This window comes from Leptodactylus fuscus, chromosome 1 (genome assembly GCF_031893055.1).
Source record: "Leptodactylus fuscus isolate aLepFus1 chromosome 1, aLepFus1.hap2, whole genome shotgun sequence".
Lineage (NCBI taxonomy): Eukaryota > Metazoa > Chordata > Amphibia > Anura > Leptodactylidae > Leptodactylus > Leptodactylus fuscus.
In genome coordinates this window covers 203,153,796-203,175,948 of record NC_134265.1, presented here as the reverse complement: position 1 = coordinate 203,175,948, position 22,153 = coordinate 203,153,796, and the positions used below count along the sequence as shown (strand labels likewise).

Here is a 22,153-nt window from a genome sequence, read left to right as displayed (position 1 = left end):
GAAGAGGCTTTGCCACTTGTCCAAACACTGCAGCCCCTTAGGTCAGCTGATCTGTTGGACCCAGGTAGCCCCTGAAAACCCCTTTCAATGTAAATAGAATAATTGTTCACGTCTAATTTCGGAAATGTCTGTGTGTAAAACTTGGTGACTTTTGATTGTGGTACTGTTGAATAGTCAAAAAATAAAATGAAAGGGGAAAAAAAAAAATCAGCCTGTTCAATAATAATAATCTATGTATGTATATATAATTTATATAAATTAGTTTTAATATCGTATATCAGCTCTGAAACCTTGTTTATTTCTTTCACAGCAAATCACCATCCCCCAACCAGACTGCCCTACAGAAGTGCGAACTTTCACATTCTATCTATCAAATGTTGGCAGGGATAGCCCTCAAGGGAGCTTTGACTGCATCCAGCAGTATGTTCAGAGGTGAGCTTTTCCCATTCTGTAACTATGTTTTTGAAACATTTGTGTGTTGTCATACTTTAGGAAATCTGACTTCTTCTTTGCCGATCTCTTCCCTGAGGCAGATCTGAAGTCTTTCTTATACAGAGATCTGAAACCGTAGGAGAATGTACAAAGCAAACAGGATATTCTCTTCATATTGCAATCTAAGACTTAAAAAAATGAGATTACATCAAACAAATTTTGGAACTATAGATTTTGCAGTTAAAGGGATCCTATCTTTCAAAAAAAAAAAAAATTTCTAACGAACACGGAATAGTCTTAAAGGCTATTCTTGTCCTACCTTTCGTTGTCTTCTCCGCACTGCCATTCACTTGAAATTCTGTTTTTTCTCTGTATTTAAATGAGTTATTTCGCAGCACTGGGGGTGGGCCCCAGCGCTCAAACAGCACTGGGAGCGGTCCCAATGCTGCGTGAGAACTCTCCAGCGCCGCCTCCATCTTCTTCTGGAACAAGGTCTTCACCGCGTCTTCTTTTGGCAGTGCCTTCTTACTTCTAGGCCTAGGGCAAGCGGACTGTGCATGCCCGCCGGCCACAAGAAAATGGCCGCTTACAATACTGTATAAATTAAGTTGTTTCTGGTGATATGGGACATTACATGGGTTATCTGTTTGGTGTTCTTTAATTACTTGTATGTAATTTTACTTGCCCCTCAGGTCTTGTTTTATTAATTAATTTAACCCCATAACTGCTACAGATATAAATTTCTGCCTCAAATATTGCTGGCACATAACTCGATGTAACTCATTTGAGCCTTAAACTAGCAACATTTTATCTCTTTCTGCATTCTCTTTCATAACTCCACGGAAGGGTGGATTTCGGGCACCAAGATTGACGCGGGAAGCTGTATCACTCTTGGGCCAAAATATGCCTGCCATGACTGTCGGAAGCCACGGCTTCCCCCTCCGGAATAGACTGAAATGAATGGGCCAATTCCGGAGGTTGCTGTGTCGCAAGGCGGACGCCACGGCTCAATGAGCCGCAGAATCTGCCTGAAGAAAGGGCAGCTCGCAACATGCTGCTAGCCAAAAAAAGAACGCTATCGGTCTCCATAGACCACCATTGTGAGGGGCGGATTATGACGTGGATTCTGCACCATAATCTGCCCCCTCTGTGCCCGTGTGAACGAGCCCTAAGGCTATCAGTTTTTATTTGTATTTTTTGGGAGGTGAGATGGTCAGAGAAAACATCAATTCTGACATCTGAATTTTAAGGTTTATGGCATTTATCATGTAGCATAAATAAGGTATTTTATTTTAGGGGTTGTTATGGATTTGGCTATACTAATTGTGTATGGTGTTTTATTCATTTTACACAAATGATCTGACTGCCTTTGAGCATTGAAAGCTACTATTGTGTGGATGGGGCCTGAATCAACTCTGCTCCTGTTGAGTATAATCTGTTCTGCATCTGTTAGGGTATGTTCACACAGATTTGTACAGGTGGATTTTGAGGTAGAATTGACTTTTTATAAGAACAAATTAGCCTCCCAACTCTCCTATACATTTCTATGTGCAATTCTTCTTATTAATAAAATCTATTGGACCTGTGAGCGCCGTCCTGCCCTTTTCCTCTGCTGTTTCCCCGGTTGACACAACTGGTGCCTTTGAGACGTGCTGCTCCCCATACCTGGTATCATATACACCTTAGTACGGAGTTGTGAACGCTGTCACAACCAAACCAGGTGAGAGGCCACCAGGTCTGATACATTCATTACAATTATCCAAAAAGGTGAATCTACTATCTACACTATAAAGTGTGCTCTGTGTTTTTTCTATCTTTTGCAATTATACATTTCTATGGGATTCAGTAGCAGATTTTTTTATTTATTTATTTTTTTATCTAATTGATTCTTCAACTAAAGAAAAAAAAAAAAAAGTAAGCTAGTGTTTTTTGCAGCAGTCAATGCAAAATTCAGACAAAACCTCACAATAACACAATCCTGAAATAAACCAAGAAACCTAAGGCTAGGTTTACAGTGTGTGTTGTGTTTTTTTTTTTTTTTTGTTTTGTTTTTGGGGGGGTGGTGGGGGGTTCTCTCTTCCACTGAAAAACTGCATGCTGTTTTTTTTAATTGATGCGACAAGGCTAGATTCACACCTGCGCCTGTATTCTGTTTGGCGTTTCTGTCGCCAAACCCACTTAAAAAATGCGGCGAGAAATTTCCTACAAGCAGGACTTTTCTATCCGCATTTTTCATGCAGAACTCCCATTATAGGCTTTGGGCTCGATGCGTGTAACCACTTTTTAAGTGTGTTAGGTTCCCATTCTTCGGGTCCCAAGTGGACATTGACAAACAGAAACCCAGGCACAGGTGTGAACCTAGCGTGAGAAATCTCTACTACACTTAGTACACCACAGGTTTTCAGTTTAATGTCAGTTATCATACAGGTGTAATGTATGGTAACATGTACAACTAATAACTTCATTCAGTTCTTCATTCAGTATAAACCCAGCCAAAGACATTTACGGCTGATGGAGGGGCATAGGACGACACAGTCAGCGTTATCTATTTCAATTCACAATGTACTTGTACAGGTACTAGACATCCAGGAAACTAGCAAGCTGCCGAGTGTGTTGCAATGAATGTGTTTTTGTCATGTGCACCTCCATCTGCAGCCATTTTCAGGATGGAAGCATGTGGTTGAGACAGAAGACTATGAATAACAAGCACCATGGCTTCAGAAAGTGTCAAAATGACATAGAGCTTCCTATAGTAAGGTTTATTAAGTTGCAGTTTTTTGCTACTTTTTTTTTTCTTTTCTTTTGCACCCCTTCTGTGGAAAGGAGGTGTGGCGAGAGCGGTCAGGTGTTGGGGTCATTAGCCCCACCAGATTTATCAACATTTACACCAGGAATCTGGCATAATCTGAAGTGGAACGTGTCCACCGGCTATGAGCTTGTGTATGTTTCCCCTCCAGGCACACTGTCCTTCTGTGAGCGCATGTTGTTTATGAGGAGGCATGTGCTGTATCATAAATGAGGCACACCCTCCGGCAGCGAAGTGGTTGTGGTGACCCATAAATCTGGCCCAGTGTCTGTTTAGGATAGGTGTTCTGAAGATGCTCCAGAATTATTAAAGTGACTTACACATCTTTAGTCACTGCATTTTCCCTCTAAGCCACGCCACCTTTTTAGCACAAGGTGCAAAAACTGTTAAACACGAACGTGGTGCAAGTGAAGTACCCCAGATAATTTCTTTTTTTTTTTTTTTTTTTTTTGTGTAACTAAACATCGGAAGTCTTTCAAGTGTTCCCTAAATGTCTGAAGAAGTAGAGCCCTCTGAACTAGAAGCATAGGGTACAATTTGGTGTTGTGAGAAGACTGCTCATATCTCAGGGCAGTAGCTAGCAGGCTGCTTTATATGCATGAATAAACACCTGTTTTTGGGACAAAATATTTCTTACACACCATCTTTGTAACGGTTTTGAGAAAGCAGAGTTTGTCTATCAAAACACTCATACATCCTGGAGTGAGCAAAGGATATGTTAGGTCATGTTCTTAGTATTCTTGCAGCTACAGATGGTGGGCCTTATCGTGTGCTCTGTGCCCCTTGTGCAGATTATTAGAAGGTCCCATAGTGCTCATTTTAAGTAGTGTTGCTAACAACTTGTTTACTTGGATCTGCACTTGGGAGTCTTCTAACCCCCCGTGTCTTACATAAATAACTTTCTTTGTTGTTTGAGCTGTAAGCCGCACCAGATGGGAAATATTTGGCCCACCGTACAGATGTTGTAATACACGTTTTGCTTCTGTGCTTTAATAATTTACATGAACAAGTACTTTTGTCAGCATCATCCTTATAATTTTTCCCTCACTTGTACAGCTAAAAATTTGGTTATAGTAGAATAGGCAGTTTTGGGGTTAATGAGTTATTACAATTGTTTCATGTTAGCCATTGTCCATTGGATAACTTACCAATAGGTGGCGGTCTTACTGAAAGGATCCTCACTACCAGGTGTATGGAGGTTGTGGCAGGTTGGTCATTTTCGCTTCTGTTCTATTCATACTTATTAGAACTGTCTGGAATAGTCGAGTGCATTGTTTGGCTCTCTGGCAGTCTCCTAGAGAATTAAGTGTACCTGCTTGACCTGCCACTACATTGGTGTTGAGGATTGGGATGATTTTCATTCCTGTGGAAGACTCAGCTCTTGGACTCCACAAATCTTCTAAATATCCTCTATAATGTGAATAGAGGGCAACTTGAAATAGCTGGAATACCTTTTAGCTTCATTTTGTGTTTCCCTAACCAGTTGCTATTTTGCTGGTATAAATGTACTAAAGTTGATGCCATAGACTATGACTTGACCTGTTTAGTGTTGTTTAAACCATTTGGTGTGAACCCACGTTTTAATATATATCATAAACTGCCTTAAACTGTTATCTTTTTGTTCTTTTAGCAATGGAAATATCAAGCTTGACTGTCTGGGCAGCATCCAGGATAAAATCACTGTATGTGCCACAGACGATTCCTATCAGAAGGCGCGGCAGAGTATGGCCCAAGCCGAGGAGGAGAACAAAAGTAGAAGTGCCATAGTAATTAAAATGGGTGGTCGTTATGGAGGTATGAATGTTATGTTACCACTTTATTATTGCATGGCTTTTTGTATGGTCTGTCTGCTTGTGAGTAATTGTTGGTTTAGCTCAAGTTTTGGTAGACTCTCACAGCTGCTCTTCCCACTAAAAACACTTAGGGCTAGTTCACACGGGGTTCCAGGTGAACACATTCTATTGCGGCTGTCGCGATTGGATGTCGGGGCAGTGCACTGGCATCTCGTCATGGCTTTCTGCTCCGGATTAGGCCCAAATGAATGGGCCTAGTCCGGAAGGTGGTGTCGCGAAGCGGACCTCCGCGGCTGATTCAGGGCAGCTCGCTTCTTTTTTCCGCGAGTGGGAACAGACCGCTCGTAAAAAAAAGGGAGGTGACCGACTCCCATTGATTTCAGTGGGAGGTAGTTTACTAAGCAGGATTTTGATGCAGATTCCATGTCAAAATCCTGACCATTTTGCCCCATGTGAACTAGCCCTTACATGCTTTAAGATGAGCCCTAAAGAAGAAAAGGTCATATCTAGATGGCTTTTCCTTGAAACTTTTTTATTTTTTTTATCTCATTTGATAACCTCTTCATTCCTCATCTTATTGATGTTTTAGATGGGTTGTCCAGGATAAAATAAGAATTAACCCCTAAACTAACCCCCCCCGCTTAACTTCTAATTAATTTGTATTTAAAAAAAAAAAAAAAAAAATCACTGGGGAGGTCGTGACTTCCCTAGGACACTTTTTCTGATAATCTGGTGATGTTCCAATGTGTGTAGGTGTTTTGGGTTTTTTTTTTTGTTTGTTTTTTTAAATGTAGATTTTACTATATTCCTTTGCATTGTCTTTTATTTTAATACATGGTGCAGAATTTATTATACTGTACATTAGTTTTGCATCTATCTTTTCAATGTCTTTTGTTTTAAAAAATTCGGTGAAAAAGACTATGCATAGAACTTGTAATGTACAGCAGCCCTTTTAGATCTCACCGCTTTCTTCCAAGAAATCTAGTAGTCCTCTGAACGTGACATTATACATAGCATGTACCCCAGTCCACAGTGGAAAAATTACTATTTGTTAGGCCCCATTCACACAGGGCACGGATGGCAGATTTTGGTCCTGATTCGGATGCGGGAAGCTGCGTCAGAATAGGGCCAAAATCTGCCTGCCGTGACTTCCGACAGTCACCGCACTACAGTCCGGTGTAGGCCCAAATGAATGGGCCTAGTCCGGAGCCACATGTCACTCACAGACTACATAGACCGCTATTGTGAGGGGGCGGATTATGACGTGGATTCCGTGCCAAAATCCGCCCCCTCTTGCCCTATGTGAACGGGGCCTTAATGGGTTCTTGAAAACCAAATTAAAATGTGTTATCTTCAACAAATTCAGCACATCGCAGTGTAGCCTCGCATAAAGGAAAAACACTAGGTAAAATGCCCAATAAATCAAATTAAATTAATTTGATTTATTTGCCCTACCTGAGGTGACACAATTATTTTTATTTATTTTTAACAGTTAATCAATACAATATATGGGGAATTGAACCATATCAACAAAGAGTTGAAGTGTTTGGGTAGAAAAATATTTTTTAAAAATGGACCTTGGTAAAAAGGCTTTAAAACTAGTGCCACATAGGTAATACAGGATTCATTAACGGCTATTTCTGGCTTGATCTGTAATATTTGGGAATAATATATTTTGGTATTGCCTCCTAAGATTTGGCATTGGGGTGGGGGTGGGGGGGCTGACTGTGTGAACTGTGTGAACTTTTAGAATTGTCACAATCCTTTCTCCTGTGAAGTTAAACTTGATGCACATGGCTAGATGAGATCACCTCTTCTATGACATATTTATGGGATTTGTACAAAGAATTCAGCTGGCCTGTATTTTAATAGTATGACCTCACCACAAATATCTGAGCAAGTATACTGGAGCTGTAAATGCTCTGCACTTGCCAGATGACATCACTGAACAGCGCTGCTTGGCTGTTTGCCTACATTTATGCTGTGTGCAGGACTAAGCTACACTGTGTTTGTTGGCCCCAGGACACTGGATAGTTACCAATGTACTAGTCAATGATTGAGTGTCTAATAACTAGACGAGTGGTTGCAGAGATATAGGGGCTTACTTTTGCTTGTTTCATCCTCTTATTTATTTATTTTATTTCATATTGTCCTTAGCACTAAGGAATTTCTAGCTCATATATTGATTAAACAGAATTTTGTAAGCTGCTATATAAGGGTGCATTTACACTACCGATGGTAGCAGTCACTAGTGTCCGTCATGGCATCCATTACAAGATATTAACAGACTCTATCAGAACCATCATGAATCCGTTAAAAATCCCATTCCTTTCAATGGGATTTTGCTATCAATATCAACTAGGGTGACAGTTAGTGTCAGTTTACACCAAATCCATCACATGTCTGTTGTCCATGAAAAATAACGAAGTACGGGGTGCAGGACTTTTGTGTCTGTTCAAAATAGCAGTTTTATGATGGATTGCAAGCATCCATTATTTTTTCAACATTGAACCCTTAAAGGGGTATTCCCATCTACATAATTATTTTTAAATTTGTAGGTGATTAAAAGTTAAACATTTTTGCAAATATAAGTAATTAAAAATTCTGCAGAGTTTTAAAGATTTTCTCTAACTTTCTTAGTGGTGACAGTCTGTTATCTTGATTGGTTGCCATGAATATGACCACTAATGCAGAAACTTTCTAAGGTCAGAAAATCAGCCCCGATTTCCTTATTGTGGCCGGGATATCTTCTGATACATGTAGTGTCCCTGCCTGAGAACCCAGCTACAATAAGAAAATCATAGCTGGGTTCCTGACAAGTCCCAGACCATAGAAAGCTTCTGCATTAGTGGCCGTAACCATTGGCAACCGATCAAGATAACAGACTGTCACCACTAAGAAAGTTAGAGAAAATCTTTAAAACTCTGCAGAATTTTTAATTACTTATATTTGCAAAAATGTTTAACTTTTAATTATCTATAAATATAGATATGATTATGTACATGGGAATACCCCTTTAAGGACGCAGGGTATTTTGGGCCTTGATGCTTAGACCCAATTTTTCAAATATGATATCTTTTACTTTTCGTGAGGATAGCTTCATAATGCATTTACCCATCCAGATGACACCAAGATTGTGTTGTTTTTTTGTGACACATTGTATCATTGTATTTTATGTTGGTGGAAAATTTTGGCCATTATACTTTGTGTGTGTTTTTGTTTAAAAAACAAAACAAAGTTACTGAAAATTTCATAAAATTAGCCATTTTTAAAGTTCATTATGGTAAAAACGCAGTCATATCACACACAGTTCTTCATATTCAACCTTTACCGTGTGTCTCTTTTATATTGGTATTATTTCTTTAATGTCCTTTTACTTTTCTAGGGTGTTAGAAGGCTTAGTAGCAAATTCTCAGACTTTCTAGAAAATTTCTATATTTGGCGGTTTTCTAGGGATTTATTCAGTTCTGAAGTGATGTTGAAGAGTCTGTAGAATAGAAAACACCCATAAATGACTCCATTTTAGAAACTGTACTCAAAGTATTCAAAACAGTGTAAAGGAACTTTGATAACTCTTTATGTGATCATCCCCCCCCCCCCAATATCACTACAGGGGGAGAGTGACGGTGGCCATTATTATTGCGCTACCCCTTGGATACCGCGGCATCCAAGGAATTAAAATTTTGGCCAAGCTGTAATGGGGCAGCCGTATCCGGCCCTCGGCTGGGTAACACAGCCGAGAGGCAGGAGTAAGGCTTCTGTGCCCATGGCATTACTGCTCAATACTATTACTGTGCTGAGCATTAACTTAATGTTTGGCACAACATAATAGTGTGGCGCAACACAGTGGCTCAGTGGTTAGCACTGCAGCCTTGCAGCACTGGAGTCCTGGGTTTGAATCCCGACAGGAACAACATCTGCATGGAGTTTGTATGCTCTCCCCATGTTTACGTGGATTTCCTCCCATACTATACATACTGATAGGGGAAAAAATGTGTGTAGCCTTGGCTTAAAGAATGAGATGGGAGAAAAGTTATTTTATTAAAAATGTAGTTTTATTAATAACCAAACCAGACAAGCAGAGGCAAAGGTGACTTATAAGTTCTTTAAGGGTCAGTTCACAGAGTTTTTGCAGGCAGATTTTGACTCGGAATCCACCTCAAAATCCACCTGAAAAACTCCTCCCATTCATTTCAGTGGGAGACACTCACATTGTGTGGTTTTTATTTTTTTTTGTTTTGTTTTTTTTCTGCTAGTAGAAAACAAAAGCGACATGACCTATCTTCTGGTGGATTCTGCGGCTGAGTCAGCTGCAGTATCCACAGCTTGAGACTCCCTCTTGATTAGGTCCATTGAGCCAGGCCTAATCAGGAGTAGGATGTCGTGACCGAATGCCGATGCACTGCATCGGTGGCTAGCCGTGTAAAAAAAATCCGGCAGCCAAAAAAGAAGAGGAATTTCCTCTTCCGCCGTGTGAACGGGGCCTAAGAAAGTGTCAGTGGAGACCTTCTGAGTGGGAAATTTGTTGATGACCACTGAGGATCCCTCCCCTGACCCCAACGTTAAAGAGAGTCTGTAGAAAAGACAAGCTGAGTCAACAATGTTGGTGAAGTTAGTCATAAAGACTGGAATAGACTCTCCTTGTCATGTGGGCTGATGTTATGGAGCCAGAAGTGTCACCGCCATCTCTGCTGAGAAATTGGTTTCCACTTCATCCACAACCTGGTCATCTTAAGATCAAAAAGCAAAGACGGAGGAATATTCATCAGCACAGTGGAACTGTAACAAAGAAACTATACTCTCCTCTCCAAAGTTGGCTCCAGACTGAATTGTTAGCTCTTCTTCCTGCTTTAATATTCTCTGTCTCGTTATTTTGGCAACCGAATAAACAAAAAAAAAGACAAAAACGGACCATAACACATGATTGTGTCCATAGTATTTTTATCGGATCCATTTTTAAGCTGACACTGTCATAACTGAATTCAGACTATAGAATGAATTCTTTCTGTAAATAAATGTAATTGGCATATGTTTTTTTTAATTCATATTTGGAACTTGGGCAGAATTCTAAAAACTAGTGGTAGAAACACTCTGGTGTGCTGATATGGTGCTAGGGGTCAGCATACGCCTGGTATTCACTGCTCCGCAATAACCTCCTAACAGTGAATAACAATTATTTCTAGATGGCAGTGTCTATCACGTGGTAGAACATATTTGACTTCAACTACATACTTTTCACTTGCTGCCTATGTAGTGAATGCAGGAAAAAGTCAAACACAAGTCCAAGAAGCTTTGAGAGGAGCCATAGTACGGTAATGGCTAGCTGACTAGGACAAAACAACCTCAAAACTGCACATCTTGTTGGTTGTACCTGTATGCAGCTATTGAAGTGGTCCATGGAAGGACAACCTGTAAACTAGCAATGGGATCATAGGCTCCCAAGGCTCATTGTTGGACCTGAAGAGTGAAGATTAGCCCAAAGCTATTATAACATAAGTTGCTGCAAAAGTTAATCCTGGCGGTGATATGCTTTGGAGGTTTACTCTTGTGGCCTCAAATAGCTGCATTTTAAGTGCACAAGCTTGCTTTTAGTTTGAGGCCATTTTTTCCAATCTGGCTAATTCATTTAGTAAAGATTCTCTAATTTATTATAAAGCTATAGATTCAGCAAAGTTTTTACAAATGATTGCAGTGTAAAATCCCAGCACAAATTAATAGATGGTATAACCCTAGAAAGTCTAAAGCAGCCCCAGATTTATTATCCAGCAGTAGACACTGTGATAAAGTTGGAGCATTTTCAATTTGCCTACATAAAACCAGCCATATATAAATGGATTTTTGTACTCTCCGTAAAATCCTTTTCTCGTTGTATTCACTGGGGAACACAGTACCATGGTTAGAGACCCAGCTACTAGGAGGCTGATGCTAAGAGTATCAAAAGCTGTTGGCTCCTCCTCTGGGCCATACCCTCACAGACAGTATGCTAGTCAGTTTATACCTCAGCAGTAGGAGAGGGACTAAAAAAAAAGCAAAAAAAAGAATATGGAACCAATGCCACCAACCTATCCTGAACCCAAACAGCAACATGGGATGTTCTAAAGCAGTCCCACAGGGTGGGAATTACACAGTCATGCAAGACACCTAGCACACAGCCGCTTGCAGAATCTTAAGACCCAAACTGGCATTAGCAGAGGCTACAGGATAGATGTGGTAAAACGTAGTGAAAGTGTGGATGAAGACCCAGGTGGCAGCCTTGCAGACCTGGGCAGCAGAAGCTTGATGCCCAGTTCACACATGCTGATGTGTTCCATCCGCATGAGGACCCCTACAGACGGAACAGAAGTGCAACTGCAAGCGCTGTGCAGTTCAAGCATACGGGCCCCATAGACTATAATGGAGTCCGTGTTCTTGCCGCATACTGCCCGTACAAACGATTCGTGTGGGCAGTGCGCGGCAAGCCCACGGACCCCATTATAGTCTATAGGGCCCATGCGCTTGAACTGCACAGCGCTTGCAGTTGCGTTTGTGTTCCGTCCGTAGGGGTCCTCATGCGGACTCCTTCTGGACGGAACACATCAGCATGTGTGAACTGGCCCTAATGCCAAACAGCCCAGGAGGCTCAGACAGCTCTCGTGGAGTGAGCCATTATATAGAGGAACAGTTCCCTACCCCTAAGCTGATAGGCCGCCTTGATCGCAGACTTGATCCTTTGGGAGATGGAAACCTTGGAAGCAGCCAGGCCCTCAGGGAGAACGTACCAGGTGACCAAATGACGGAAGGGGTTAGTGATAGACAAATAGACCTGGATCACCTGACACTATCCAAGCAGTTAAGAGAATACTCGCGTTGTATGCTTGGAGTTGCGGACAGGAAGATGGCAAGGCTATGTCCTCTAATGTGGTTGGAGGAGACCACCTTAGGCTCTTCATCGGAGCAGGTGATGGAGGGGGCACAGGGAAAAGACCACCGGAAAGATGTCTGCTCACCAACTGCTACAGAGAGGGATCACCAGGTTACTGAGTCTCCCAAGGAAGAAGAAGAGTTCTGTGCGGAAAGCAGGAAACAGGAGCTGAGGCAGGGGACTAAAGTTGAAATCACAGCTGGCAAAAAAATGGTCAAACAGCTCTAGAAAGGCTCTTGGGAAGGAAGGGGGGCTAAAGAAAAGGGACAGAGGAAAGGGTCCTAAGGGTTCCCAGATCTTTCATGTCCTCTGGCACTGGCGGTATACCGCTAGAAAGCTGACCATGCACTGAATTCAGCTTTGATGGCATGTTAGCTTTGATAGCGCCCTATCAGCTTTGAGATATTCAGCACAAATCTATCCCTCCATTGTCAGAAGGGCAGGACTATACAAAGTCTAATGAATGTGTGGTAGTATGGTGCTCTATTGTTGTGGGCATATGGAGATGTGCTGGGTCTCTGCTGTATTACAAAGCCAAGACTTGGGACTGGCTGCTGGAGTCAGAAAATAATCTAGTTTTGGGTGCTTAAAGGGATCCTATCATATAAACACATTTTCTTCTTAGTAACACGTCAGAATAGTCTTAAGAAAGCTGCCGTTCCGTAGGAATCCCGATTCTTGTCGGCATGCAAATTAGTTCTCTCGTAGCACTGGGGGCGGGCCCCGGCGCTCACCCAACACTGGGGGCATCCCCAATGCTGCGAGAAAACTCTCCAGCGCCGCCTCCATCTTCGTCAGGAATGTCCTCTTCTTCCGGTGGTGGCTTGTAACTTCGAGGCCTTGAGCAGAGCAGACTGCGCATGCCCACGGGCACGAGAAAATGGCTCTTGCACAGTATTGTAAGCAGCCATTTTCTTGTGGCCTGTGGGCATGTGCAGTCTGCTCTGCCCGAGGCCTAGACGTTACAAGCCACCGCCGGAAGAACAGGATGAAGAGGATGTTCCTGTCAAAGATGGAGGCGGCGCTGGATGCCCCCAGTGCTGCTTGAGCGCTGGGGCCCGCCCTCAGTGCTGCGAGAGAGCTAATTTGCATACTGACAAGACGCAGGATTGTAGGCGAACGGTGGAACGGAGAAGACAACGAAAGGTAGAAGATGAATAGCCTTTTTTAAGGCTGTTCTGACATGTTACTAAGAAAAAAAATGTTTGTATGATAGGATCCCTTTAACCACTCATATGCTGGGATCAGTAGCATCTGCAAGGTTCAGGGGCACAATCTGCATTGTACTGCAATACAGCATTTTACAGTACAATTGCCCTGGAGATCAGCAGATCCCAGGATTAAGTCTCCTCGTAGGACTGTGGAAAGGGGGGGTGGGGGTTATGTTGGTATAAAAATAATTAAAACTTAACTTTTACTAGTGATTATTAAAAAACCCCATAGGTAAGGTGAAATTAAAATAGTAGTATTAGGCTCCAATTCAGACAAATGATGCAGGGGTTCCGAAAACATATAGCCTCTATACACATTGTGTCTAATTCCAGTTAGACCTAAGAGGGGGATCCCATGTATTGTCAATGTACTCTAGATAATTTGTTACACATGTACATCCCCAGATTGCTACATCGTGTGTGCGGTGTAGCAGAAGACAGAAAAATAAAGGGAATTGTATCAGCCTCAGTTGGATTGAGTCTATGCCACAATGCTGAATTAGTTCCTTAGCTGTACATTCCCCCCCACATAAGAAGAAAACTAAAAATCCAGCAGGCTGATCTTTGCCTGCCTAGACTTTTACCCTGAGTCTGTATCTGGGGGTAACATGAAGATACTAGAAGATGCCCCATGTGTACTTCTGAAAGAGGATTAGCCGCAGGCACCTAGATATATTAATAAAGGCTCTCTACACGTTTCCCTGTGCCCCAACCTAGGACCCAGTTCATCAGGAGAGTGGTTAGTAGGTGATAAACCCTAGATAAACAGTGTTGCTGTAAGAACCACAGTTCTCGGCCCCTGATGGTTGGTGACGATACTTAAAATTTCTTTCTTTTTTTTTATTTTTTTTTTAAATGTAGATTGTAAGCCCACATAGCGTTCACAATGTACATTTTTTCCTATCTGTATGTCTTTGGAATATGGGATGGAAATCCATGCAAACACGGGGAGAACATACAAACTCCTTGCAGATGGTTTTTTGTCCTTGGTGGGATTTGAACACCAGGACTCCAGCGCTGCAAGGCTGCAGTGCTAACCACTGAGCCACCGTGTGGCCCCTGATACTTAAAATTTCTGCCGCCACAGGCGGTGGTATAAAAATAAGTTTAAAAAACAAAAAAAAAACCACATTTAAAAAATGCTTAACAAACATGTTTGGTATCCCTATGTGCGTAGATGACCGCACTATCCAAAAATAGCGTTAATTATCCCGTACGGTGAACGTATTTATCTTTTAAACGACTTGCCCAGTAAATAGAGCCCTTATTTATAAATTTTATAGGTATCAGAATATGGTGACTCTCCAGAAAAGTAGTTAATTTTCAAAAACTTTTTTTTTTTTTTTTTTTTAATAACCAAGTCGGTAAATCATAATATAAATATGGTATTGCCGGAATTGTAATGACCAGTGAGGCAAACTTCCGTTTTATTTTTAATGCAGTCTGAGCATTGTAGAAACAAAATGTCAAATACGATGACTTTGTGGGATTTTTCACGTGAACCCATGAAACGATAATAAAATCGAATCAAAACATAAGATAATCCTTTAACATTATATGTACCCCAAAATGATGCCAAATAAGTACAAATCGTCATGTAAAGAGTAAGTCTTCACTTAGCTATGTCAACACAAAAATGAGTTCTGTTTTGGAAGGCAGGAAGGAAAATATAGAGTGGTAAAGGTTGTTTCTGGGAGTTGATGGTTACTGATGCTTGCAGTGGCACTTGGTCTCTTTTAAAATACCCAAACACTGACTCCCACCATTGCGGACCCGTTTAAGAGTAAGTTGTTGACATTGTGGAGTGGGACTCCATACGGAGGTTTTTGAGACCTGAAACTTATAAGGACGCCCTTCAGTGGGCACTCTGTTTCTCATAAGATATTGCAGGAAGCTAGTGGCCACCACCACAGTGAGTGTGCTCTGTTAGCCATCCAATGTAATGTCATTGTGTTATGTGACAAAAATAAAGATTCTTTTAAAAAATATGCTCTTGTGGTGTGTACATTAACGTAGTATTGGCAATTTTGAAGTGGGATGGTGATGAGGATTGACTTTATTGGTAGCAATGAAAAGCAAGAAGTGATACAGGATTGTTTCAAACATTTGCCTCTAATAGACGTCTATGACTGGAAGAAGTGGCATTTTCCCTATTTGGCATTAAATAGGATTGGCAGGTTATTTAGAACTGGACTCCTTTTCATAGTTGAAGGGATAGAGGTGTGAGAAGACACCGCTTCATTCCAGTTGGTCATATCAGGAAGACATGACACCGTTAAGCACGCACCAACTGAAACTGTTCCCAAAGACCAATTTGTGACGCACCCCTGCTTTTCAGTACAATTTTTTTTTAGTATATAGCTGGTTTACACTCAGCAGTGTTACACCTATTTTCCAAGATCCTTTTTAATGGTTGATTTCTCCTTACAGTCAAAAAGGTTCAAGTCCGAAAACCTGCACCAGGTGTTCCAGATGCTGTCCCATCTCGGAAGAGGCCAACGCCAGTCAATCTGGCTAGCGCAATTAGGAAAAGCGCCAGTGTTCTCACACAGCGACCCTTCAAAGACAGGGTAATGCACTTGCTGGCTCTCAAACCTTACAAGAAGCCTGAACTTATTCTGCGTCTTCAGAAAGATGGCCTCTCCTCACAGGACAAAGACTCCCTGGATGGCCTCTTGCAACAGGTAAGTGTATGTTTATATAAAGTAGTGAAGACTTACAATACTGTGGTCAGCTTCTTCAAACTGTTGGCGGAAATGCCATGTTTTCTTATGCTTTGTAATGCAGCTTGGCATAAAACTAATGATGGTGTGTGCCATTTGTATGATGTAAAACATTGTTGTACTCATTCTTTTTGAGAGAAAAAAAAACTTTTTTGCTTGAGCAAGGTTTGTGATTTAAGATGGTCTTAAAATTCCAGGCTTAGAGTCTATTACCATGGTGAAGCAATTTAAACCTGCAACACAAAAAGATCAGGGTCACCTGAGTGTTACTCCTCTTTTTCTGATGAAAATTTGTGACTCGAGTGCCAAGATATCCATTTGTTTGACAAAATGCAAATGAACAGTCTGAAGAACAGAGGTTGTTTCACACTTCTATGTATAAGCTGTGCTATCATATATCAGGGTACACTCCAAATTTAGAGTTTACAAGGGAAAAGAAATCTGACGTGACCCCCTTCAATTATTGGAGCTACTGGGGAAATAGTAGGGACTTTGGTATTTCCAGTGTACTCTGCACAGCTTGTTTACTTTTTCACCATCTGCTGTGCATTCACATCTGGGAAACTAATACTTACTACACCCCTTGATAAATTCTTTGAGGGGTGCAGTGTTCAAAATGGGTTCCATCCCTATGGTATTCCACTTTATTGGCAGCTCAGGAGCTCTGCAAACCTCTAAATCTGCACTCCAAAAGCCACATAGCTCTCCTTCACATCTTTGTCTTGCTGTTTGCCCAAATTGCAGTTTAAGCCCACATGTATGACACCATTGTACCCAGGATCATGTACTTAATGTCATATGTGAGTATAACTGCTGTTTGGGCACAGAAGGGAAGGGGCACAATGTGGTTTTTGGAGCACAAATTTACACTGATAACTTTTTTTGGATGTCATGCCACTTTTGCAGAGCCTTGAAAAGTCTGCTTTGTGGAATCCCTTCACATGCGACCTAATTATCGAAACTACATCCTTGAAGAAATTTATCCAGAGGTACAGTGAGCATTTTTAATCACCAAGTGTAGCTATATTTTATTTTCCAGAAATGAATACGCAAATGATGGTGAGAGTTAAAACTTGCAATTTTTCCAGGAATGTCATTTTACATGTGGCTTGTATCAGAGACAATGATCCAAAAGCTCTTGTACCTGGAATACTAGCTTAACAGTTTTTTTGGGTATGTGTTTTTGTTGACTCAAGCTGGACACAACATATCGGAAACTGAAATGACGTATCTCAGGAAAAACTGCAATTTTTCCTTTTCATTATCAGCTGCATTCATTTCTGGAAATTAAATTAATGCAACGCTGAAGGGTTAAATGTTTGCACTGCCATTTGACAAATCCCTTCACTGGTGTAGTTTCCAAAATGTGGTCACATATCTGTGGATTCCACTTTACTGGCAATTTACGGGCTCTGCAATAGTGGCATGATGTCCAAAATCCAAACTGTACACCGTAAACCAAAATAGTACTCCTTTCTTTCTGTGCCCAAACAGCAGTTTATTCCTAGACGCTAAGTACGTTATCCTGGGTACGACAAAGTCATACATGTCGGCATAAACTGCTGTTTAAGCACAGAGGAAGTTGTAGTTCTGATAAAGCACTGTGTGTTTTTGGAGAGCAGATTTAGATTCTTGGTTTTTGGAAGCCATGTCACATTTGCAAAAACTGTAAAATTGCATCTGCTTCTTGGGGAATTTTAATTTGCTGGCACTTCTAGGGCTCTGCAAAAACATGGCATGTAGACCATCTCTAAATCTATACTTCAGAAGCTACAAAGTGCAGTGCTTCTTCCCTTATGAGCCCTGCTATGTGCCCAAAAAGCAGTTTACGCCCACATATACAACTTATTTGTACCTAGGATAGCCAACTTAATTTTAGGCGTGCATGTCTCCGATGACAAAGTGGGCACTGAAATGGTATATTTCTTTAAAAATGTAAAAAAAAATTTTTTGTTTATTTAATTTTTGGGAAGCACTCTTGGGCTCAAAATGATGATACCCCTTTTTAGAATTTTCTTGAGGGGTGTAGTTTCTAAAGTGGTGTTGCTTTTAAAGGGATTTCCATTATCTTAGTACTTTAGGGGCTCTGCAAATGCAACATGGCGCCTGAACATTATTCCATAAAAATCTGCCCTCCAAAAGCCGAATAGCGCTCTTTCCATTGTGAGACCCACCATCTTTGCATATAGCAGATTACAGACACATATATGGGGCATTTCCGTGTTCAGGAAAAATAGTTTAACAAATTGTGGTGTGTATGGTGGGTTTTTTGTTTTTTTCTGTTTTGGGCTTTTTTGTGTGTGTGCTTATTTTTGCTTTTTTTGCTTTTTTTTTTTTTTTTATTCCTCCTATTGACCCCTTGTAAAAATGAAAAATTTGGGACTAAATTAAACATCCCAAAGTTGTTAAAATACGTGAAACGGCTGTGTGGTCAAAATGCTCATTGGCATAGTTGAAGTTATTTCTCTAGCTCCCACTGTTCCAGTGCAATCAATGTTCTTGGTTTTGGTGCCTGATATGCTATTTAGGCTCTGTTCTGTCAGAAGGCCGATGTCAGGCAAGGGGTGTGATTCTGATCCTGACACTGCCCTTGTGACATTACAGAGCTTAAATGACTTGTTAGGCACCAAAACTAATTGCGCTTCTTACTCAAACGGTGGGGACTAGAGAAGAGATTCCAACTGGACTGAAATCAATAGTGCAGCTATATAGACTGACACTTCACTTTGGGTGCTGAGTACTTTCTTTTTACACTACTAGCATCATCTTCTCAATTATATTATGTAGTTGGATGACATGCATTCTGTGATACTGCTTTTGAGAGAAATGATTTATTACTTAGGTGTAATCAAATTTTATTCAGTTGGTTTTTTGTTTTTTTTAAAAAACAAAATTAAGACATATCTTACAGGCAAAAGCAAACTGGTGTCATGTCGTGAACCAATACATAGGCAAATAACCAAATCAAATCAAAGACAGGCATATCAAGGGGAGAACTAGTAGAAAAACAACTAGAAAACAAAGCATAAAACAATAAGGAGACAGAGGGACAAGGCGCGAACGAGACACTAGAAGGAAACCTTCGGAAGAAGAGGAGGATCCAGGGGGAGGGGGGGCGTGAAGGTCACCAGAGCAACAGCAGGGGGTCTCTCAGAGGCGGGACGGCTTATGTGGATTTATTTCTTAGGGTAATGAAAATGTCCAGTACAGTGATGATCAGCAAGCCAAGGAAATGTACCTCACTGAATGATACTTTTGGGAATATGGCCAATCAATTGCAGCATAAACTCTGTAATGATAAAACATGTTAAAAGAAAAAAAAATTCAACTGTGTAGAAGCTTTTCCTACTTAATGAAGTAAATGTGGTGGAAGTGATGAAAGGTCCTCTTTAAAACAGTTTGGTATTTTTTTTACTTTTTTTAATCTTGCATTTTTCTATTTTATTCTGGTAGGGTACTTCTAGAACAATCCTTAGATTGTGTGTACAATTCGGAATGCACCTAGAAGTGAAGGAACTGACTTCAGCTGCCCCCATCTAAAGACAGTTTCCTACACTTCTGGGTCAGATCTTCAGTCATGCACAGTACAGTTAGTGAGGGGAGCTAAGCAGCCGTTAGCAGCAACAGATAGTGAAGCCCATTGATGGAAAGCAATGCCCCTATAACCCATTGATGGGAAGCGTCACCCTTTAAACCCTTTACTACTCATTTGCATTGGGATAAAATGACAATTTTTACAAGAATTGGAGCGGTGATCCTGGATAAGAAATACATTATCTGTGCTAACAGACCTACAAGGTATTGTGATTAGTTTACTTCTCAATTTTGTACTGAGAGACACTCTTTATGGTAAGAGTATGGAGCTTATCTTCCTCCCAACTCTATAGGATCAGTTATCTCTTTGAAGGTGGATTGATTCATCTTAAGAAATCACTCATGGTTTCTCATTACCCTTCAGATGAATACATGAAGACGGCTGCAATATTTCTGCAAAAGATATGGCTGTATATGTGCAAACAGTCCAACATCAAATAGAAAATCGAAGGAGAATGCAGCCAACTACTACATTTCCTGATTCTATTTGTATTAAAGGGGTTGTCCCATAACAAGGATCCTATCTATACTGCTAGTTTGTGGACATAAGACTTTTCCTAAATGCATTGCTTTATCAAAACTGCTTTGTTTGGCCGCTATCTTAATTTATTCGCTTCATTGTTGACACTGCGTTTCTATGGCCCTTGGGATTATCTGCTCATTTGTCAAGTGATGTAGCTGCCTTCTCTCAGGGGGGAGGGAGGGGCTGACAAGCAATGGAGCTCCTCATATAGGGGCGGGGGAGGTGAGAGCTCCCGGATTACTGTGCTGTCCATCTTCAGCTTTTCCACTTATTAGCCGGTTTAAATGAATTTGGATGATAAGGGCTGAGATAAGGAGTCAGTTACCCCTGTATGTAATGCAAACTGACTCAAATCCAGCTCTGCTACATCAGTTTCCACATTAGCGTCATACTGTGGATCATAGCAGAGCAAGCGAAACCCCGCCCAACTATGTGCGAGAAATCCAGGACGTGAGGAGAGTACAGAGCCTTCAGGCTGCAGAACGAGTTACGGGAATACCACTTTAATTCCTGTGTCCCTTTGTATCATAAACCGACTTGGTTTAATTGGTCTATCACTCAAATTGCAGATCTAAGGGCCTTACTCTTAATGCCGTTTTCTCTGTCTTCCAACCTTTAGGTAGCAATCCTGAGTGCCAAAGACTGCACTTACACTTTAAAAGACTGTCTGTATAAGGAGGTGCAGAAGGACTGGCCTGGTTACTCTGAAGGAGACCAGCAGCTGCTAAAAAGGATTCTTGTCCGGTAAATTCATTATTATTTGCACTAGACTTTAGCTCCTTATTCCTCATGTATAATGCTATTTTCTCTTTATGTTTTTATTGTTTCACTTTTATGTCAATTTTTAGACCCATGACCACCTTTTTCTTTTTCAAGATTAGATAGCAGCACATTGCAGAGCTGCTTACAGAGTCTCTGCTTTCTCCTGCATTAATATATAGGAATTTAAAATATGTTGCAATAAAAACCCTTTAAGGCTAAGGCCCTCCCCTCCGAGATTTTTTTGTTGCAGATTTTGTTTCGGTATTTTGAGCCAAATAGAGATGAGCGAGTACTGTTGGGATCAGCCGATCTGAACAGCACGCTCCCATAGAAATGAATGGAAGCACCTGGCACGCAGACTTTGCCGCTTAACCCCCCGCGTGCCGGCCGCTTCCATTCATTTCTATGTGAGTGTACTGTTCGGAACGGCTGTTCCGAACAGTGTTCGCTCATCTCTAGAGCCAAACCCAAGAATGGCTACAAAAGGAATGGAAATAGACTTGATAGCGCTATGATGGCCATTTTGAATTCATTTTAAATATTAGAGTCTCATCTTTAAAATGATATCAAGATCTTTGATAATCCTTGCAATTTGTGTGAATCGCTGTTAAAATCTCTGTTTGGAATTGAGATCTCAATGCTGAATAGTGTTTTGAACAGTGAATCGCTCCGGATCTCTAAGGGTTATCATAAAGATCTTGGTAGAATTTTAACGAAAAGATTCTCATCTTTAAAATGAATCCCATATCCCCATCCTGTCCTGAGATATCTGCATTAGTAGTAAGGACATATTGGATACGTCCTTGGCTACAGAAGTGCCACCCTTGGAGGACGTATAAACATATGTGGTTGGCAAGAAAAGTGTTAATGTGGCTGAATCTTTAGTTTATACTTTGCGGTAATCCATCTGTGACCTAAGACTTCACATGTTAATGGACTGCTGTTTGTTTCCATAGGAAGCTCTGCCAACCACAGAATCCTGGATCAGTTGGAGATAGCGCTCCTCTGAGCCCCCCCAAAGACAATGTGAATTCCTCCACCCTCTTTCCCCAGGTAAGTGTTAGCTGTTCCATGTTGGTCACCAAAGTACACTCGTTAACTAACACACACAGAAAACCACACCCAGATGTAGTAATCTGAGGGAAATTATCAGCTCGGATATGTGCAGGAGATCCTGTGGCCACATGTGTTGCCCCTTATGGCAGTGATTCCAGCTGGCATTTTTCAGTAGTTTAATGCTCACCAACACTCAGGGTTTTCCTGTAATGGCTCTGCCAGATTGCAACAATTCATTGGCCTTCCAAAATGCCAGATTTATCACCAATCAAGCTTTTATGGGACCTGTTGTATCCAGCTTTAGTATCTTACGGTATATGTATGCAGTATCTACAGCACAGCTCAATCATCT

At 41.1% G+C, this 22,153-nt stretch overlaps 2 protein-coding genes across 2 annotated transcripts in view; one reads left to right on the top strand and one right to left on the bottom strand.

Annotated features, from left to right (window-relative positions):
• The window catches only part of SSBP4 (single stranded DNA binding protein 4), a 584,851-nt gene that overhangs the window by 153,734 nt on the left and 408,964 nt on the right, over positions 1 to 22,153 (bottom strand). The gene's annotated exons all lie outside the window — the stretch shown is intronic.
• ELL (elongation factor for RNA polymerase II) overlaps positions 1 to 22,153 on the top strand; it is a 60,460-nt gene that overhangs the window by 21,054 nt on the left and 17,253 nt on the right. The window contains exons 3-7 of the mRNA XM_075282181.1: positions 311 to 432; positions 4,869 to 5,032; positions 15,574 to 15,827; positions 20,603 to 20,727; positions 21,702 to 21,798. Coding sequence (XP_075138282.1) covers positions 311 to 432; positions 4,869 to 5,032; positions 15,574 to 15,827; positions 20,603 to 20,727; positions 21,702 to 21,798 — 762 coding nt within the window. The remainder of the gene's footprint in view (positions 1 to 310; positions 433 to 4,868; positions 5,033 to 15,573; positions 15,828 to 20,602; positions 20,728 to 21,701; positions 21,799 to 22,153) is intronic.